This window comes from Periophthalmus magnuspinnatus, chromosome 2 (genome assembly GCF_009829125.3).
Source record: "Periophthalmus magnuspinnatus isolate fPerMag1 chromosome 2, fPerMag1.2.pri, whole genome shotgun sequence".
NCBI lineage: Eukaryota > Metazoa > Chordata > Actinopteri > Gobiiformes > Gobiidae > Periophthalmus > Periophthalmus magnuspinnatus.
In genome coordinates this window covers 6,431,130-6,451,843 of record NC_047127.1, presented here as the reverse complement: position 1 = coordinate 6,451,843, position 20,714 = coordinate 6,431,130, and the positions used below count along the sequence as shown (strand labels likewise).

General features: G+C 41.1%; 1 protein-coding gene across 1 annotated transcript in view; it reads right to left on the bottom strand.

Moving 5' to 3' along the window:
* Positions 1-2,061: 2,061 nt before the first annotated feature.
* col5a2b (collagen, type V, alpha 2b) overlaps positions 2,062-20,714 on the bottom strand; it is a 28,056-nt gene continuing 9,403 nt past the window's right edge. Inside the window, exons 2-54 of the mRNA XM_055227518.1 lie at positions 15,995-16,222; positions 15,702-15,718; positions 15,602-15,634; positions 15,480-15,512; positions 14,980-15,033; positions 12,818-12,910; positions 12,673-12,744; positions 12,304-12,348; positions 12,170-12,223; positions 12,039-12,092; positions 11,801-11,854; positions 11,629-11,682; positions 11,506-11,559; positions 11,268-11,312; positions 11,132-11,185; positions 10,962-11,006; positions 10,833-10,886; positions 10,206-10,304; positions 10,078-10,122; positions 9,906-10,004; positions 9,520-9,573; positions 9,334-9,441; positions 9,059-9,112; positions 8,884-8,982; positions 8,748-8,801; positions 8,567-8,665; positions 8,189-8,242; positions 8,058-8,111; positions 7,920-7,973; positions 7,727-7,780; positions 7,611-7,655; positions 7,354-7,452; positions 7,178-7,285; positions 7,037-7,090; positions 6,909-6,962; positions 6,780-6,833; positions 6,648-6,701; positions 6,467-6,574; positions 6,345-6,398; positions 6,187-6,240; positions 5,729-5,890; positions 5,552-5,659; positions 5,354-5,461; positions 5,225-5,278; positions 5,034-5,141; positions 4,905-4,958; positions 4,720-4,827; positions 4,585-4,638; positions 4,404-4,511; positions 3,913-4,258; positions 3,636-3,826; positions 3,322-3,564; positions 2,062-2,618 (exon numbers count right to left, since the gene is read on the bottom strand). Of these exons, the coding sequence (XP_055083493.1) occupies positions 2,472-2,618; positions 3,322-3,564; positions 3,636-3,826; positions 3,913-4,258; positions 4,404-4,511; positions 4,585-4,638; positions 4,720-4,827; positions 4,905-4,958; positions 5,034-5,141; positions 5,225-5,278; positions 5,354-5,461; positions 5,552-5,659; positions 5,729-5,890; positions 6,187-6,240; positions 6,345-6,398; positions 6,467-6,574; positions 6,648-6,701; positions 6,780-6,833; positions 6,909-6,962; positions 7,037-7,090; positions 7,178-7,285; positions 7,354-7,452; positions 7,611-7,655; positions 7,727-7,780; positions 7,920-7,973; positions 8,058-8,111; positions 8,189-8,242; positions 8,567-8,665; positions 8,748-8,801; positions 8,884-8,982; positions 9,059-9,112; positions 9,334-9,441; positions 9,520-9,573; positions 9,906-10,004; positions 10,078-10,122; positions 10,206-10,304; positions 10,833-10,886; positions 10,962-11,006; positions 11,132-11,185; positions 11,268-11,312; positions 11,506-11,559; positions 11,629-11,682; positions 11,801-11,854; positions 12,039-12,092; positions 12,170-12,223; positions 12,304-12,348; positions 12,673-12,744; positions 12,818-12,910; positions 14,980-15,033; positions 15,480-15,512; positions 15,602-15,634; positions 15,702-15,718; positions 15,995-16,222 (4,445 nt within the window). The 3' untranslated portion in view covers positions 2,062-2,471. The remainder of the gene's footprint in view (positions 2,619-3,321; positions 3,565-3,635; positions 3,827-3,912; positions 4,259-4,403; positions 4,512-4,584; positions 4,639-4,719; positions 4,828-4,904; positions 4,959-5,033; positions 5,142-5,224; positions 5,279-5,353; positions 5,462-5,551; positions 5,660-5,728; positions 5,891-6,186; positions 6,241-6,344; positions 6,399-6,466; positions 6,575-6,647; positions 6,702-6,779; positions 6,834-6,908; positions 6,963-7,036; positions 7,091-7,177; positions 7,286-7,353; positions 7,453-7,610; positions 7,656-7,726; positions 7,781-7,919; positions 7,974-8,057; positions 8,112-8,188; positions 8,243-8,566; positions 8,666-8,747; positions 8,802-8,883; positions 8,983-9,058; positions 9,113-9,333; positions 9,442-9,519; positions 9,574-9,905; positions 10,005-10,077; positions 10,123-10,205; positions 10,305-10,832; positions 10,887-10,961; positions 11,007-11,131; positions 11,186-11,267; positions 11,313-11,505; positions 11,560-11,628; positions 11,683-11,800; positions 11,855-12,038; positions 12,093-12,169; positions 12,224-12,303; positions 12,349-12,672; positions 12,745-12,817; positions 12,911-14,979; positions 15,034-15,479; positions 15,513-15,601; positions 15,635-15,701; positions 15,719-15,994; positions 16,223-20,714) is intronic.

Sequence of the window (20,714 nt, the reverse complement as noted above, 5' to 3'; positions counted from 1 at the left end):
AGGAGGGAGAGGAGGTGAGAGAGAAGAGGTGAGGGAGAAGAGGTGAGAGAGAGGAGACGAGAGAGAGGAGGTTTCTGTGGAAGGAAGAAGGAAGAGGTTTCTGTGGGAAAGCTGTGCGTCTCCAGTGGGCAGAGCAGACCGGAGCGATCAGGGTCAGTGGCTCCTGAGGGCCCACTTCTGACTAATGCAGCAGTCCCATTCTGCAGAACACACAGAGGGTTCCTAGAAACGGCCCCGAAATGTGCACCAGGATGAGAAGTATTAACAGGGGCCCTCACACGCACACAGACATCAAAGGAGCAAGAAAAGACCTACGATATTTGTGTAAAGGAAGTGACAACATATGAAAGAAGAAAGGAGGCTAAATAAAGAAGGTGGTTAAGGGATGTAACTCCAGGTCTATGAATAACAGCTGCAATGCCAAGTTAAACATATTAAAGCCACACTATGTCACTTTTCTGATGAGAGTTCTGCTTGTTTTGGAGATGTTATTGCTTTGCCTGGAATGTTCCACTGTATGGCATTAAACTTTTATATCAGTATTCAGTCAATTTCAGGTGTTTTCTTTTAACAAAAACATGTAATCTTACGGTGAGAGGAATCGTCTCATCTTTCCACAGATTGGACCTGTAACTTGGGTTGGTGGCACCACCTGTTCATCTTCATGGTGATAATGATGTGCTGTGGAACATTTCGGGCAATACAATAACATCTCCATGGATACAGGCGAGACTGAAATTGGCTTTATATGTAGACCTATAAGTTTTGTTATAGTAATATACAGCTAGTGATGGAAGAAGTACTCAATTGTATTACTTCATTTAAAGTAAAGAGCCAAAAGAAAAAAAGAAAAAAAAGGTCAAGTAAATGTATCACATGAAAAGTACAAGTATTTAAGTACTTAAAGAGTAAAAGGTTATATTTCCCGCAGATTTTGAGACCTAATAAAGCTTCAAATGTAATGATTTTGATTAAGATTTTCATAAAGATTTGATAAAGATTCAAAATTTACTTAGTAAATGTACTATGTAGTAATGTACAGATACATAAAATTTACATTATTTACATTTAAAGTACAGCACTTTACTACTTTTACTTTGTTATGTTCCACCACTGTTAGCTATAGCAAGCTGTATAGTGCTGCTGCTGCTGCTAAATATGTCTTAAATATGTCTTAAGTTCAACAAGGTTATTCGCATAATCACTCAATGGTTATAGCTGTGGTTGTGCCCTTGGGCAAGACACTTCATTCACCATATTTGTGTCAGACTGTATAAAAGTGGGGAGGCTGCAGATTAGTCAATGGCTCTTTTTGTCAGAGACCAAATAATTCTAAAATGTATATGTAATTTACCCCTCTCCTCTCTCCACCGTGGGCCATACTTTGGGTAAATTTTCCACTGTGAAAATAGCGGCTTGGTCTAAAATAGAGCTCTCATGTGCAATGGGTGAGCAGGAAGTGACCGGGCCAGGCGTGGACCAGAAACATGTGCTCACTGACCTCTGACCTCTCAGGGCCGGTCCTTCCTGCTTCAGTCCACTTCTCCAAGTCTCCTCTCCACAGGGTTAGAATGCAGAGTAGGAGACATTGTTTCACTAATGTAAGCAAAACGCCCAGCTCTTAACATCAGCTGGAGAACATACCAGGGTGGTATGAAGGTGATGCTTGATAGACAATAAATTATGTCACTTGGGAAATCATCGGTGCAATGTCTCCCTCTAGTGGACACTTTACAACCCTTCACCCCCGTCTCATCTGTCTGCACTGGAATTCACTTATAAGGTTAGAATAGTATCTGAAACTTAAAGATGCAAATTTCTCGTGGACGGATGACTTGTTTCAATGGCGATGTTATTGCTTTGTTCCACAGTACGGCATTAAACTGATCTACCTCTATAGAAACAAATGTAGAAGCAAATGTTACAGCTCAGATTTGTGGAGGGGCTATTTTTTTTTTTTTTTTTTTACATTTTTCAAGGTATTTTTGAGCAATAATACCAATATGAAGTGCTAATGAATCAAATATTTTTGTTATCTGCATTGGTCAAACTGCACAGTGGTACCAAATAAGTCATTTATTAAACATTGACAACAAAAACAAGATTTGCCATTTACAGTGATGCATCGCATTTACAAGTGACTCTGAAAGAATAACTTAATTCAAGCTTGACTTTATTCCTATGGACTTTATTACAGATATTGCCATATGTTTGCCCTGCTTGGCCTCTGAGGGTTACAGAAATCATTAAGAAACTTCCATTTTACACAGTATTTCATAAAACCTAAATAGAACTGTAGCACCATCATCCCATCTTCTCACTCATCCTCTCAAATATCGACAGAATAAATAATATCTGACCAGCTCCAGGATTTTTAGAACCAATATGTCTCATTGGAATGTCCCCTGTCTCTTCATCACACAGGACATGCATTGTAGTGTTTGTGTCCATGTCTCCCTCTGTCCTCTGTCCTATGAGAAACAGACAGGTCCTACGTCCAGGCCGAACTCCTGATCATCCCGGCCAATGTCCATGGGGGCGATGTCCACGATGGGCAGTCTCACCGACTTCTGAGTCCTGTACTCCACAACTGTTTTACTCCATGCTCCGTTTGCGGTCTGACACACAAAACAAAAATATATATTAAAGCTATATTTACATACATGGTGGGGTATTTTGTTCTATTGCAGCGAGGGTTGACAAAAGTCAACACCCTAAACTGGTATCAATACTGCTACATCTGATTTGAACTCATTGATGTTTGAAGTATTGATGTTTTAAAAAATCACATTAACACGACAAAATTTGACCTTCCCTGAATAGTTTTAGAAAGAACTTTATCAGAACTATATGTAATCCCTCAGTGGTCCAGGCAAAAAAAAAAAAATCCATTTTAAAACTTCTGCCCAGTTGACAGAATTGAATTTAACTATTTATCAGAAGACCAGAATATAATAATTAATGAACTATCATCCTATGCTGAAAATGACATTTGATTGTCTAAAAAAGTGAGTATTTATTATAATTGTTCTGTCAAAAATTTGTGTAGAGTGTCAAGCCTTTTCCTGACTATTGGATTCATATTTTTAGTAATGTACTTTTATGGTTCTTCATATTTTTGGGTAGAATTGCAGAACAGATACTTGCTTATTCACTTGCATTATAAAATCCCTTTCTGTAATGCCATTTGGGGCAGGGACAGTTGTATTAGGGTATACAAATAAATATTGAATTGAATGCAGGTGTGTATCTTTAGATGTACATAATACTGTTTTACTTTTCTGTATTCAGAAAGCCTTGTAGTAAGTGACTTTTCCTCACCGCACAGCCGTCCTCTATGACTGAGTATCTGAGTGTGGGTGGGCCCTGTGCCCTCAGCTCCTGGCCGTTGGAGCCCTTGAGCACCATAGACCACTTCAGTTTGGAGGTCTTTCCATCTTTGTAGGCCAGGCTGTTCCTGCAGTGGTAGGTCAGGCTCTGGTGGGCCTCTTTGGAGAGCAGCTGCAGAAGCTTCAGCTGCACTGCCACCACGTTAGGAGCCTCGTCGGCGTTCCCATAGGTCAACTGAAAATAATAATGTACATGTATGTTTATCCATGCTTTTAAAATAGTAGTTAAGAGCTGTGCATACTAACCTTATTTCCATTGTTGATTTGAGCTCCAAACCACACAGGCTTGCTGGCTGTGGGGACAGACTTGGTCCACCACACTTTGCGGGGGACACTGGGGGACTTGGGGGACATGCACGTCTCTCCACTCTCCATGTTACAGAAGACTTTGATGGCATCCTTTGCACTGCCCTGGTTTGGATCAATCCAGTATTCACCTGTGAAAGAGTAAGACAGTTTGAAAAGTAGACAAATAAGTTTTGTATGATTTATTTAATTGTATTAGCCAGTAGCTTGTGCTCACCACTGGGTTTGTCAGGGTAGCACTGCCTGATGTCCTGGCAGGTCTTAGCAGGGTTGGTCTTGCTGCCATCGGGGCTGCGCAGGTTCTGCAGGTGCCCGGTCAGGGTCTTCAGGGAGGCGTGGACTCCTGTGGGGGGACGCCTGTGGTTGGGCAGGGCCTCATCTTTGTTGATCTCGGGGAGTGCAGCGGGGACAGCCTTCACTGGACCCTCTATATACGCCTCTGCTGCAGCCATGCCCTCTGTCCCATCATAGTCCAAAGGAGATGCATACAAGTCATCTACAGCTGAGGTGGGTGGACCAGGGGGGCCAGGGGGACCGGGGGGACCCGGTTCACCTTGAGGGCCCTGAGGAGGAAATCGGTAAGAGAAGAAATTGGTAAAATCTTTAATACACTGTGAATCGGTCTTTAGCTAGTGCAAAAACAAAGATTATTATGGACATATGCACAAAACAAGAATTTAAAGAAAGTAATTTTGAGTGTAACCTTACCTGAACTCCAAGATCTCCTGGAGATCCCCTGCTTCCAGGAGCACCCATGGGACCTGGCTGTCCCTGGTTTCCCTCCTTTCCGGGGGGGCCTGTGACTCCTGGGGGGCCCTGTGAAAGACAGAAGCATTTTACTGTCTAAAATGCACTTTTATTCACATTTCATAAACTGTGCTGAACTTACCCTGGGTCCAGCAGGTCCAACAATTCCTCTGGTTCCATCATCACCAGGTTGACCCTAAACATAAATAAGGAGATTTCTAGCAAAAAGCATCTACACACAATAAAGTCCACGTCAACTCGACTTTGTGATGCTTACTGTAGATCCAGGTAATCCATGGAGCCCAGTGAAGCCTCTGTGGCCCTTCTGACCCCTCTCTCCAGGGTCTCCCACTGGGCCTTTCTCTCCCTGAGGTCCTTGAGGTCCCTGCAGCAATCCAAGTAATAATTATTAAATATATGACATAACAATCATGTCCATGGAAAAAAGGCTCAAGCACCCACCACTTTGCCTCTAATTCCATCAGCCCCAGGTGGTCCTGGGGGTCCTCTGTCACCCTGGTAATAAACAAAAACAACAAAAAGATTCAAGAAAAGATATCTTTTGAAGGAGTTACTACTGTGCACACTCACATCGGGGCCTCTCTCTCCTGGGCCTCCAGTCAATCCCACAGGTCCCTCAGTTCCTGGAGACCCTCCAGGACCCGGCAGTCCCTCTGGACCAGGGTTACCCCTGTCTCCCTGGTAATAAGCAAATTAAACAATGTAAATATGTGCATTACAGTAGATTGTTGACTGATTTTTAAATAAGTGGCATGGCTTACCCTGGCTCCTACAAGACCGTCTTTACCGGGACCACCTTCTGCACCAACTACACCCTGAAAAGACCACATCTCTCAAATGAAACATTCATTAAGTAAGAGGTGAAAGGTTTTAAGAAGTCCCTTCCTAACCTCAGGACCTGGCTCCCCTCGTGGTCCTGTTGCTCCTGGTAAACCAACACCTCCAGCAGGGCCTTTGGAGCCTGGTGTTCCAGAACCTCCTGGTTTTCCTGGAGCCCCCTGAAAACCCCAAAATGTTAGATAATCCATTAACTGATTGACCTAATAATAATATTAGGTGTTGCATGTTTTCTGAATGTAGATACGTACAGCGGGGCCTGGCAATCCCATCATGCCTCTCTCTCCTCTGACTCCTGGGATGCCCACCACACCTCTCTGACCTGCAGTTCCAGCGGGCCCTGGGGGTCCATCTGGGCCCTAACATAGAAGTCCAGAATAAGAAATATGCAACTATGATGGTTCACAGCTGTGTAGACTGTGTCATACCGGAGGCCCGTCCTCCCCAGACTCTCCCTTCTCTCCTGGAGCTCCGGCGGGTCCCGGAGAGCCTCTCTCTCCCACACGTCCTGGGGCTCCATTCTCTCCATGTATGCCTGGAGGGCCTCGTTTACCAGGGGCACCTAAAGGCCCATCCGCTCCCACAGCACCCTGGACAAAACACACAGCACTGTGAGCATATGTTGGGTTGTTTTGATAAATATTGTAAATATCTCTATATATTAGTTACGTTCTTAGTGCTTCAGCATACACACCTTCAATTTAAAATATAAGACATGGGCAGTGTAATATCTAATAAAACTAATCTACTTCTTCATAAAAAATCCTGCTTTCCTTGTTTCTTTGATTATTGTTTATTTGCATGAATTACAAACCACGCTGTTCGCTCCAGAATCAAATATTTTGTAAGTAATTCATAAAAAAGCAAATCAAACGAATGAACTTACAAGAGCACCTGCAGGCCCAATACCTCCTGGCAACCCAGGGAATCCAGGAGCACCCTGTTGTGAGAATTATCTGTTAGATGTACTTTTTACTAATATATAGTCGATCAAATACATTCAACTGTAAAGTGTATTTAAATGTCTTTAAGAGTGGTACTCACAGTTTGTCCCTGAGTTCCTCTGGCCCCCTTCAGTCCTGTCACGCCAACTGGGCCCTGGACACAGCACCTCTTCAGGATCACGTATTCACACATGAACACATGCATACTTTATATGTACAGACCTGTTCACCCGGTTTACCAGCAGACCCCTGAGGCCCTGGTGATCCTGCCTCTCCTTTCAGACCAGGCTCTCCAGTCTCTCCTTTCACTCCAGGCTGGCCATCAGATCCCTACAAAAACACAATATACATCAGTCTGAAACTCTGTTTTCATTCTTATTATTTAAAAGTTATAATCATTTACCTGAGGTCCAGGGAATCCAGCAGGACCAGTAGGACCGGGATCTCCAGTGGAACCCTGTTCATCCAAAATAAATTTTATCACTAATTATAGTCTCAAAATTATTGATATTTACTCATATAAAGTATTACTTACAGCGATTCCTCTGGTCCCTCGTCGGCCTGTTGGTCCTGGAGGTCCAATCTCTCCCTGCAATAAAGAAACTTGAGTTCAGGAATCAGTCGAGTACACAGTCATAGATCAGCGGGACAATAAGGGCCTGACCTTCTCTCCGTTGGGTCCACCAGGTCCAGGGGGTCCCACAGAACCAGCCAGTCCCTAAAGACACAAAATTCACTATCTATTGAGTATGAAGTATATCTTATAAAAGCTCAGGTGCAGAAGGAACTCACCCTTGGTCCATCAGCTCCTGCTTTGCCTTCAAGTCCTGCTTCTCCAACACTCCCCTGTTAAACAGATTTGCTTTGGGTGCTATATTCTGTATATACAGTGCACGAGTTGTGAATAATTTTCTGGTCTCATCATGGACTTACAGCCTCTCCCTTGGGTCCTGCTGGCCCTGGGATACCCCTCTCTCCAGGCATTCCCATAAGCCCCTGAGGACCAAGTTCTCCAACTGCTCCTTTGGGTCCTGCAGCTCCCTGAAACACAGATTCTGAGTATTATCTTATCATGGATTATATCCACCATTATGGTGTTAGTGTTGTACCTTTGGTCCATCAGGTCCTGGAGCTCCAGGACCACCCTTAGGTCCTGGCAGTCCATTTGGTCCAACCTCACCTCTCTCTCCAGGAGGCCCTCGCTCTCCCTGCAAGGATAAGGATAGAAAATATATCTCCTGTATTTATAATAAAAAAACCAAACAGTTTCAATATTCTACTTAAGCATTTGCTCGCAGTAGCTTCTGGTACATTCAAAGATCTTTAAATAAATAAAACAAAAAAATATGGCAATGCAGGGTCTTACCCTAGGACCAGTGGCGCCCAGTGCCCCAGCCTCACCAGCTAAACCCTGCACAAGCCAAAAGTGGTTTTATCACACACATACATTTTCACTATAGAAATACCGAACAGATTACTTACCTCAATACCAGGTTTTCCTGATTCTCCAGGAGGGCCCGCAGGTCCTGGCAAACCCTGAAAAAGGCAATATAATTTGTAAATGAATATAAAAGATCTGTCTGGTTGGCATTATTTAAATCATTTGATAAAACTGTGTCTATTACTTGGAGGGATTGTGTAAAAACTATTAAAAAATTAACATTATTGAGTTGACCTGAAAGCCATTGAGTCCTTGAGGTCCCTGCTCCCCTCTCTTTCCTGCTGGCCCCTGGAAAATACCATTACAGTGGTGATAATTTTCCTCTTAGATCTTTAACATGCAAACATATTGTAAGTTTAAGATAATGCTCACAGCGGGGCCTGGAGGACCTGCAGCTCCTGTCTCTCCATCTTTACCATTCACACCCTAAGACAAATGTAAAATGTCACATAAATACATAAAGAACTTGTGTTTTTATGGTGATAACGATAAAGATTATGTACCCTTTGCCCAGGAGGACCAGGACTTCCAGCCTCTCCTATTTTACCAGCATCACCCTGAGAGCGAAAAGGCAATATCATCAGTGTATTGAAGATATATTTAAAATAGACTCTTTTTTAAATACTGTGGAATTTTCTCTGGAAAAGTAATAACGACTCCATATAGACAAGAAAAGTTACATAGTGCAGCTTTAATAGGTAGACACAGACAAGGTATAAGGAGGGCTTAAGATACAGTACATGCACTAGAAATTTCAGTTAATAACATGCAGAATACGAAACCTGCAGAGGACAGTCACAATGTGATGACATCTTAAAATGTTTCTTAGGTGAACACGTTCACGTCCTTTAATAAATGTTATAATACAAACGGCAACTCACTGCAAGTCCTTTTGGCCCGGGCAGACCCATTGGACCGGTCCCTCCTCTTGTACCCGTGGATCCCGCTGGACCTTGTTTTCCATCATCTCCAACTGAGCCCTGGGGGGACAGAATAGCTGAATGATGTAAAACATAAGACTAGGAACAGTATATACCTTAAAAATGCAATTTCTGTTCATACCACAGGGCCTTGTTTGCCTTCTGATCCCTGGGCACCAATCAGTCCTGACAGACCCTGTAGATAAGTATAAACATACTCTTAAGTTTCCTCTATTCAAGAGCTCATATTAGAATACTAATGAAAAACCAGAACTGACCCGAGCTCCTGTTAGACCGGGCTCTCCAGTGCGTCCTGGGTCTCCTGGAAGTCCTTTAGCTCCAAGAGTGCCAGGCAGCCCTCGCTCCCCCTGTGCCCCCTGACAGCACACATACAGATAACAGTTAGTATAAATCACAGATTAACCAAAAGTTAGATTTGAAATGTGTGCTAACCTTGGGACCTGGTAGACCATCAGCACCAGGGAAGCCTCGGTTTCCAGGAGCACCCTAAAAACACATTAAGCAGCTTTTACTGCTCACGTCACAGTGACAGTGATAGAAGCATCTCTTGACCATTCATATCCATTCCTTTGCACATCCCTTTTCCTGTCGTTTCAGCTACAAACTCATTTCTGCCGCAACAGCAGAACCCATGAGAATCTCAGACAATTAAAAATCAATTCACCGACCTATTGTTCTGCATGATTGTGTGTATGTGGTGATCTTACTGCTTCTCCTGGAGGTCCTGGGGCCCCAATGTCCCCAGCATCTCCTCTTGGGCCTCTCTTGCCCTCGTCTCCCATGGGCCCCAGTGGCCCCTGAACACCATGGTCTCCCTGTGAAGATGACATGACATATTCATGTCATAAATAGGGAAGTGATTCAAATGAATATTCTCAATGTGCATAACTTACGCTTTCTCCTTTAAGACCTGGCTCTCCCTTTAACCCAGGCACCCCTGCGTCTCCCTATCCGGAAACACAAGAGAAGAGACTTGACAATAAGCTGGCTGATACATCATGGTATGTACATACTTAAATGTAAATAGATTTAAAAAGTACATGAAAGACATAACACAAAACCACTCCCATTTCCAATACACTGCTATGGACCTGAACACAGAGATTTTGTGCATCTCTTATGTAAATGCACTGAAAACACACAAGTTACACAAACATTTTTTTAAGGTATTGATACTGTAACACTGTATCAATCACAGGCCTTTTGCCGCTGTATTAGGAACAGTGCCTCAGATCTGTACCGGAGACCAACATGTTTCTGTTTAAGTGACATATCTCACCAGTTGTCCTTTCTGTCCATCCAGTCCAGTGGTCCCTTGGGGGCCAGGGGTACCAGGGGGTCCCAGCAGACCAGGGGGGCCTTCCAGACCTGCTGTTCCCTGAGAGAAGGGTCATTACTTTCAGTTAAACTGCCAGGCTGGTGAGTTTATTAAATGTGAAGATTTTACTTACCGCTTGTCCACGAGATCCTGGAGCTCCATCAGGTCCCATTTCTCCCTGAGATCACAGTGTATAACTGTATTGTCAGAGCTACATTTAAGGCACAATCATTTTGACAAGATTTAAACTAGGTCAAATACCTGTTTTCCTGATGGTCCCGGAGGACCAGCATTGCCTGCATCTCCACGTGGTCCCTGTGGTCCTGCTGTGCCTCTGACTCCAGTGGGTCCTGCCTCTCCCTTTATCCACAAACACAAACAGCATGAATTAAAAATGTCCAGAAGACTCTGAGAGCTTCTCGAGGACTCTCATTCTGAGTTTTGTTCAACTTCACATTGAGCTCAGTGAGATGAACTGAAATGATAAATATCCTTCCTCTGTAAAGCTGTATATTTCTAAGTCTAAAGTTGCCCAGAACTTGATGGTAGGATGATGTCTGTACAATTCCCAAGAAGATTCACTGAACATAAAAAAGCTGGAATTACTTAGAGAGTTCTATTCTAATAGATGGGCAAAATAATCACAATCCACATGAACTGTATATTTCCTTTAAGAAGTGTTATGTGTTCAGACTTCACTCCCCATCACTCAGAGCATGGCTGAGGCTGGATAATAGTGTGTTTTTGAGCACTGAGTTTCACTAAAGAAAAATATACTGAATGACAACATTAGAATCTCTCCAGATGGACAGAATATCCCAGGGTCATGAGATAACTCCACATTCTATTGTTATAGCCTCATGAGATGGGACACAACTAAACCTTTACCTTCATTCCAGGATTTCCAGGAAATCCAGGGATTCCAGGAATTCCTATGGGACCCTGTAGTCAGGACAGGTCATTAGTAACACATTAGTCCATTTGAATGTGTCTTTACCAAAGTGAGAGAGTTCTTACCAGAGGACCAGGTTTGCCCACATGACCCGGTGTGCCACGTTTACCCTAAAGAAGGAACATTATTTATATTTTACAAATCTGCAAATGGATTGGTATCAACTTAATGCCCTCAGACTAGGACCTGTGGATAAGTTTTTTCTAGACTCATTTTTCATCGGTGTGGGCCTTACCACTGGTCCAGTGGGTCCAGCTCGGCCTCTCTCTCCCTGCATCCCCGGTGGTCCCTGACACACAACACGCAATAGTTAAATTAAGCTACATGTATTTAATCCATAATAATACCATATGAATAAATGCGGGTCCCACCAGAGGGCCAGGAGCTCCCATCTGACCGGGGGTCCCAGATGTCCCCTGCAAAACAAACACACAACATGTTTATAAATGCTTTTTAACTGCAGCGGCATTTCATTTGGCTTGTGTAATGTCCTGTCACTTCATTAAGAATACAGTTTATTTCGTTTACTCTCCACATGTCTTTGAATTGGGACAAATACCTAAACTATACCACTATGTATTGAATAATTAAAAACACTATAATGGTTACCTTGAGTCCCACGGCACCTGCCTCACCCTTTGGTCCGACCAAACCTGCATAACCCTGAGGACAGTTTCACATTGTTATTTTGTGTCAGGATTATTGTGATGTATGATTTTATTACTGACTCACTTTATGACCCTTGAGTCCAGGTAGCCCGGGTAGACCTGGGAAACCTCTTGCCCCCTACAGGACACACATGGAGTATTAAATTAACACAAAGTACAAAGAAGTATTAGGCTTCAAAGAAAAAAGTTTTGTAAATGTATGAATATGAAGGTCACACTTATGCAATGAACCTTACCACAGACCCTGGGAAGCCAGGCTCTCCTGTAGCACCTGCAGCTCCAGAATCTCCCTGAAAACAGATCAGCACACATACTTTATAATATTATACCATGAAAACTGTTGTCATTTTGTTTTTGTAAACTTAATGCCATTATGATAATTTATACTGAGAAACACGTTATGCATTAACAAGCCCTTGGTCCTGTCACACACCCATACATCAGTGTGCGTGCGTGGGTGTGTGTGTGTCTTACATCGGGGCCTGGTTTCCCTGGAGGTCCGTCTGGTCCTCTGTGCCCTGGTTCACCCTGGTGTCAAACAAAATAACACAATATGAAAAACTGCATTATCATTTCCATTGTTGCAAACACAATAATGTCGTTACCATTGGTCCTGTATCTCCAGCCTCTCCTGGGATGCCCTGTCCTCCTGGTGGTCCCTGGGATAAAACAAGTCGAGTTATTTTTATGTCTGAGACGATCACAATATCTTTGTCATAACACATTATACACTACTCACAGGTGCACCCGTCTGTCCAGGGGGTCCTCGTGGTCCAGCTTCACCCTGAAAAATGATGTTTTATATTTTATCTATATCTTGAATCAGAATTAAAAATGAGTGATTTTTTATGTCTATTTAGAATATTGCACTCTATATTTTCATATCCAAATTTACAATGGGTAAATGTACTACATAAGTCAAATAAATATTACAATTAAAGTAATGTTTTATTTTTGTTTTATTTAAGATTTCCCACAACATCATCTTCAATCAACTGGCATTCTTTCTAATCCAGTATCTTAATAGTAGCAATAGTAGTAGAGGAATTAAAAGTATTGTATTAAAATCAAGTTATAGAGGATAAATATGAATATCCTCGCTTCTTACCCTAGAAGACGACACCATCCCACTCAGACTGGACTTCTCATTGAATCCTGATGCCATGTGAGCTGCTATACCCTTAATATTTATAAACAAAATTACTACAAGAAGAATAATACAAATGTGCATAATCATGATGGTAATAACTCACTCCAGGTGGGCCTTGTTCACCAGGGGCTCCAGGCAACCCTGGGTTTCCTGGAACACCGGGCTCTCCGTCGAAACCTGGAGGTCCCTGGAATCCCTGCAGAAGTTGAAATAAACAATAATAATGATGATATATATTTATAAAGCGCCTTTCATGCTTTTTCGTAATTAAAGGTGCTTTCCAGAGGTACAGTAAAAACAGAATTACAACATTAGAAGAATAAAAATATAGTGCAATGCAGAAAACAGTTAATTGCAATGGAAAACAAGATAATCCATTCACCACAAATAAGTCAAAATCATTCAGATTGCTAATTTATAAAAATGGGTTTCAAATTTTCAAGTTTTGAACGAGACTGAAGAGTGCGCTTTTCTGATCTCAGGGGGTAGCAAGTTCCACAGGGTTGGGGCGTAAATTATAAAGGTGGCAACCCAACCTTTTCACCTTTATTCTTAGAGATTTTCAGTAGAAGAGGAGAGCATGATTCTTGATGGGTGTAGGATTGTAGCATGTTGAGCACTTGATTACTGTAATTCTCTGCTCGCCGCCTGCCCCAAAAGTACTATAAGGAGCCTCCAGTTGGTCCAAAATGCAGCGGCCAGAGTCCTAACAGGAACTAAAAGAAGAGACCACATCAGTCCTGTAATAAAATATCTGCACTGGCTTCCTGTCGAGCTTAGAATCAAATTCAAAGTCCTCCTCCTGACATACAAAGCCCTAAACGGTATGGCCCCATCCTATCTGCAAGATGCTATTGTCCCGTACCAGCCAAACAGAGCACTCCGCTCTCAGAATGCAGGACTATTAGTGGTTCCTAGAGTGTCCAAAAGTACAGTGGGAGGGAGAGCATTCAGTTACCAAGCTCCTGTGCTATGGAATCAACTCCCTGCTGATGTTAAACAGGCCCCCACAGTCTCTGTATTTAAGACCAGGCTTAAAACCTTCCTCTTCGGTATAGCGTATGACCAGGTTACATAGTGAGGGAGTTAGGGACATTAAAACCCGGGATAAGATAGGCTGCAGTAGGAGATAACTAGCTGGGGGAAGTATGGCAACCTGAGCACTATCCTCTGCTTTGTCCTATTTTCTCATCAGCAATGCTATTCACATGTTGTCCCCTGTCCCACTCCCCCTGTGGAGTGTATCTCTTTCAGATGCCCCGATGACAGCTGGACTCTCCTCATCCCCACCTGGCCCTCCTCCTCGCCTGGCTCTCTTCCTCCTCGCCTGGCTCTCCTCCTCCTCGCGTGGCTCTCCTCCTCCTCGCGTGGCTCTCCTCCTCCTCGCCCGGCTCTCCTCCTCCTCGTCTGGTCTTCCTCCTCCTCGCCTGGCCGATTTGTCTGATTTTTCCTGTTGTTTTGTTTTTGTGTGTAGGCAGCACAGTGGCTGAGTGACAACACTCATGCCTCACAGCAAGAGGGTTTGGTTGATCCCCGGGTTGCCAGGCCTTTCTGTGTGGAGTTTTTCATGTGGAGTGTGTGTGGAGTGTTTGTCCACTGATCCGAAGGTTGGCGGTTCAAATCCCGCTCTCGACATAAACATCATTGGTTGAGCGGTCAGATCCACTGATCCATAGGTTAGCTCACACAGATGAATGCTGTCATTGTGTCCTTGGGCAAGACACTTAACCCACCTCGCCCTCAGTGTCTGCGTACACTGGTGTATGAATGTGTGTGTGAATGGGTGAGTGGTTCCTTGTTGTAAAGTGCCTTGAAGGTGGAAAAGCACTATAGAAAAATGTAGCAAACCAAAACATGAATGCCCTTCGAGACAACTGTTGTTGTGATTTTGGGCGTTACAAAAATAAATGAATTGAATTGAATTGAATTGTTGGTGGTACAGGTGGGGGCCATGAAGAGCATTATAAGTAATTAAAAGAGTTTTAAAATGTAATGTAAAGGAATTTTTAATGAGCTGCAGTCTGCTGGTGGCTTTCCACAAGATGAATGAGATTAGAAGTTGAATTATATTAATAACACGATCTGTTGATCTGGGGATGTTTAAAAAGAATCTGATTGTGCTCCAGATATTTTTATAACAATACATTTGCTATAATAAAAGAAAAGGTAAATTCTGTCAACTGGATAAAACGTTGTAAGAGTGAAGATGCTTTGCTGCTCATCCAAGCTGCTTCTTCATTTCTGAATATCATGTGTGTGTTTTACCTTTCGGCCTTTAAATCCTCGTGGGCCAGTGTTTCCCTGCGCTCCTGGGGGACCCTGAAGTACACACAGTACGTCATTAAAACATATTTTTTGTATATCAACTTGCTATAACTCTGTCCAAAGGTGAAAACAAAAATATTAAACATATCAGCTATAATACTTTAATTGCTTCTATTTTTATTATTAATGATGAATGCACCAGAACATTTCTCTCAAAATTATCAAATTCTGATTTTATCTGCATAAAAATGAACTGAGTAAATGTATTTTCTTCTTTCCTACGGCTCTGTTCCCATGAGTCTAGTCCTCTAATAGAAGCAGCAACCAGCACTGTATTAGGTTTACATCTGGAATCTGTGAGTGTTTGGCGCCATCTGGTGTCAAAATCAGTGAAGTTTTGATTTCAGCACATTATGACTTTGGTAGTTAATTATAAATGCACATAAAAGTCGATGATGTGTAATAATATATTTAAAGTTAAAATATCAAACAAGCCTTACCATTGGGCCTGTAGGTCCAGGGATGCCCACAATCTGTAAAAAATAGACAAAACAAAAAAAAGTTTACATATTTTGTAAGTAACAACTACAAACACACACATATTACTTGGCTTATTACTTACATAAGGAATATCACCAGGCTCACCTTTTTGACCCTAAAAGAGATATTAATGTTTAAAATGCAACTTTAAAAAAGAAAAAACTTTACAAAAGGATTAATACCTTCAGTCCCATGACCGCTGTGAAAACAGAAAACAAGGATTATGCATTATGTTTACACATTACATCATCCTATTAGAATTATAAGGTGCTATCTTGTTGAAGAAGAGTTAACCCTTTATACTTGGTTGGTTTTTATGAGCACTTCCCCATTTTAGTTTTTGCAATTTATAAATCTAAATCTAATCTATTCTCAAAACATATGCTGCAATCTATTTAAGGGGTTTGTTTTTGCAAAAGGGATCTGTATTCATATGATATTTGCATTTAAAAACATTGGAGGTATCCTGTCTTACTTATGTGACCCTTGACACTTTCGTAGGTGCTGTTGCAGACGGGGCAGCACTCCCCCGCGAGGGTTATGAGGTCATCACAGTCGGCCACATGGTCACATATGATGTCTTCACAGAGGGACATGCCATTGACACACACGCACACAGTGCACACATCCGGATTCCATATGGCATTATGGAGATACACCTGAACACCCACGATGCAGTTTGCTGATGTAGTGTCATCGGAAACTGAAATACATCAAGCACAGAATACAAAGAAATAATTAACTATTTATTTATTAAAATCAAATGGAATCATGAAAAAACAGGTCAACAAGCAACTCATCCTGTATTCTCACTGTATTATGTGTGTTAAAGCAAATGTAAACAATCTCATTTCTATTTTTTTCTTCCTGGTGGGTTACTAAATGTTAAATGCTGCAACTGATTTGTTAATTGTAGTAAATCTCAGGTAACCAAAGCAATTCAAGTTGGCTGAGATATGCCAGAGTTGCCAGGCCCATAGTTTAGGCAATCCATCAGGTTTAGGCAACTTTTTAAGAGCTGCCATAGGTGAAACCTAATCTTAAAGCCACAGTATGTAACCTTTTAGCCATTAAAAATAGACTACGGTAAAATAAAATATATTTTGGTTGTAATTACTGCACCGAAAAACTTAGGTTTGCATCTCCACAAACCTGACTCTTAACTGGAAATTTGGCTATAATCTTCCACAGTATAGGAAACATATATATTTCCATGAAGAATGTTGGCTTTAACTTTCTATTTCACATTTTTGACTGATTTCGAAATGGCCAAAATATAAAGCAATACATTAATAAAGTATACAATTTTGACCACCAGCACATGACCTACACTAACACATACACATTGTCCACAAAAATATTGCTTGTATCTTAATTTAAAATGTGTTCAATATAATTTGCATATGGATGTTTAAGTCAAAACTGGATAAACATGATTTATTATCCCTGCCCCTTCTCTTCTACTTTGGAAACACAATCATCACCTGTGGGATTTGAGACCTATGAGAACTTGCCCTGGCATCAAACCCACAGCCTTCTTACAATTTTGTCTAACTACGCTGCCATTGTACCCCCAATGTCACACAACAAGGGTTCTGAGCCAGACTACATTGTATTTAAAAATTGCTTATATGAGAAAGACGGACTGGATCTGGACCATATGATGACAGAGGGCGACAGCAGCTCAGACAGTCAGATCCACTGAGCTGGCTGATGGTTGGGTGTTTGAATCCCGCTCTCGACATAAATATCATTGGTACAGCAATCAGATGCACTGACTCAGAGATTAGTAGTGTGATTCCAGCTCCCACAGATGAATGGTGTTGCTGTGTCCTTGAGTAAGACACTTCACCCCCTCTCAGCTTCTGCAAAATTTTAATTATTATTTTATTGATAATTCGATTTCTAAAGAATACACAGTGTGGTTTAATAAACGACGGCATTTTTATGTATCATTCTAAAGCATAGAACTTATACATGTTCCCAATTATCTATAAATATTAAAACGTCGTCTTTTCTTTCAAATATTATGAAAGAAAATGTCGATACATATTTCACTAGTCTCTGGGGAGTCTTAAAGCACATCTGTTAACTTCTGTTTGAGACCGGTCCAAAGTGGGGTTCAAACCAGGAGACGCGTCCAGAAGGTCAGCTGACTCTGCCTCCACCAATCAGGAGCAAGCGCGGGTAATATCAGCCAATCACAGCAAGTTACCCTTGTTTGAAAAGAACCTGTCAATCAAATATCCATTGTGTTCTATCCTCAAACCACCCAGACTTCACTCATCTGTGATTCTAGCTGTATTGGCTAAGGAAAAACATGTCTGCTTGTTTTAACTGTCCATAAAATGTGATATAAATGAAAATAGCAAGGTTCAACATCCCACAATAACTACACAACCATCATAAAAATAAGTATATCAACAAACATTTTGCCTGCTTTCCAATTTACAGCATTCAGCCCATTGAATTGTTTTGACAAGGACACAACATTATGCACTGGTTGCAACTGGGATTGAACCTCTGTCCTTTAGCTTTGATCAGTTTGTATTAAAGATTCAGACAAAACCTTGAATAAGTGATGTTTCCTTGTAAGGCATTAATAATTGTGAATATATTTGCTCTCAATCTAACCCAAAGATCACAGCTCCAAATAATCTGCCTATTTCCAAAGCGATACAAACTAGGGATACACCGATACCGATACCAGTACCAGAAAAATGTGCTGGATTGGGTATCGGCTCCACGACATCGTATCAATAATGTCTCATAAAGTTTGAACTTAATCAGATTTTACTGTAAAAAAAAAAAAACGCTAAAAATGATCTTGAATATTATCTATAAAGATGCACGATGCAACTTTTCTGGTGGGAGGTCTGCCACCTGCTTGTCTCCGTGGAGATGTAACTGCTTTTGCCCACACAGTATGGCCTTAAACTTATGACAAGCAAGTGACGCTACCATGGGCAAAGTTACAGGTCAGATCTGCAGAGAGGCAAGCCCACTCATAGGAAGAACGTTTTTCAAGGTACTTTTGAGCAATAAAACAGCTGTGATTTAATAAATGCAAGATATACTTTCAATGCCTTATTGTGGAACTTTCCAGGCAAAGTAATATCACAAACAGGTAACGGATCGGAAAAGTCACACAGTCCACCTTTAAATGATGATTGGTGGAGTAAACTTAAACATACATAAACATACATAATTCACATAATGGGAACACTTTGAGCACCTGCCAATTCACATAAACTTTTGTTGGCCACTAAAATGAAAAAAGTTAGCAATCCAAAAGGTTTCATAATTACCCATAAAGGTTGTAGCTCCATAACAAACAAAGTTATAATTAAATGGTCATAAATCATAAGTGCATGTATGGTTGATGTTCAGACAGTGGTGGTTAAAGAGTGTAATTGGAGTCTGATTGCGCCCTCATCTCACACTACACACAACCTACACACAACATATACACAGAATACATGCTACACAGACTACTACAGTACAGTACATATGTGATTCCATGGGACTCTATAATTGTCCTGTCTGCAGACCTGTCTCAGCTTGTTGCTATAGGAACATCAAACAAGTGTATGTGGCAAAGTACATGTTCACTGCAGTCTCATCTCTTAAGGTTCCATATTATTGCTTTGACTATGGACCAGTTCTCTTGCGTATCTGCTATTTCCTGACATCATGTTGCTAATAGTAGTGCTAAAATTGTGTATTTTTGCATGTTCTCCTCACAAAATGGTTTTCTATGTGCTAAATGTGTCAAATGATATCAAATCATATATAAAAATAGAATAGGGATCCCGTAAAGGTACAAGATGAAACTTTTCTAATGGAGAGTCCAGCACCTGCTTCTTTCAATGAAGATGTTGGTCTGGAATGTCCCATAGTACACATCTTCACATCTTAATGAAAACAAGCAGGAAGCACCACCAGGTTAAGCTACAGGTTAGACGACTCACAGAAATCATGCTTTTTTGAGGTATTTCAAAGGCCACCTGCGTCACCATTGTAGTTTAAGGTGATATTATGAGTTTAATAAAATAAAACTAGAAGCAGGACAACAGTTTGACAACATGAAGTTATTCAGTAAAGTTATCCAAATGATTAAGATGGTGAGAGATTACAAAAATACACATGCTGTAGTATTTTTGACCTTTCTACCATCGAACAACATATAGTGCGCTGGTTCATTATGAGTCATTATGGATAAAACATAATAATGATAACACCCAATACTGAGAAACAGATTCAACTTCTGACCTATTTCCAACAAGAGGGCCTCAAGTGTGGACTAAAACATAAAAAAATACAGATGCTGACTAATATATAATCATATATATAGTAAAAATATGTGTTAGCTCGTGGAGAAAAAGTGGACAATCCAAAGTTTGAATATAATTTTGACAAATACTATTTAAAGGTTTTCCTCACAATACAAGAATGTTAAATATGTTTACTATTATATGTTAAGGTAAAAATTAACATGGGAATCATTCACGTGCGTTCATAATGTATATTTACATAACTAACCTAATTGTTATTGTTTTAGCCTAATTAAAAAATGACTTGCTCACTGAACTGTCAATTACATTCATGAAAGTGCAGAAATCAGAAAGGACTTCATCAATGTTTCAGTGGTTTGTATGATTCCCAGTAATGTAAAGCAATAACTCTGTGACCACAATAAAAGCAAAAGTTTATGAGACAAAGAAATCAAAATGAAAATCACTTAATGCTCTAATTTCTTTTATTATGTTGAGATTCTTGTTGAGTTGAGCAATGTATGTCATGATTTTTTTTTTTTTTTTTTGACCAAATGTGACCTGATTTTTTCATGTCGGTGTCAGGCTGAATTATATTTTTGAATGTGACCCAGGCCAAGTTCATATGTGGAACTAAATCATATTTGAATATGATCTTTTGCAGTGTGAACATGAACTGGAAAAGGCAGATATGAAAGACAATTCAACTAATCTGATACAACATCTCTTCCCTAAAACAAATGAGGAACAGCTTAACAGTAGAGGCCAATTTCACATATTTCAATGCCATGATTATCCCACACATGACCTACTGCGTGTCCTGGTCTCAGGCCAATGAGAGTGTGCTCAAACCTCTCAGATCCACCTACACTCAGGCATTAAAGGCACTTGATAAAAAAAAACTTCCTTATCATCACTGTA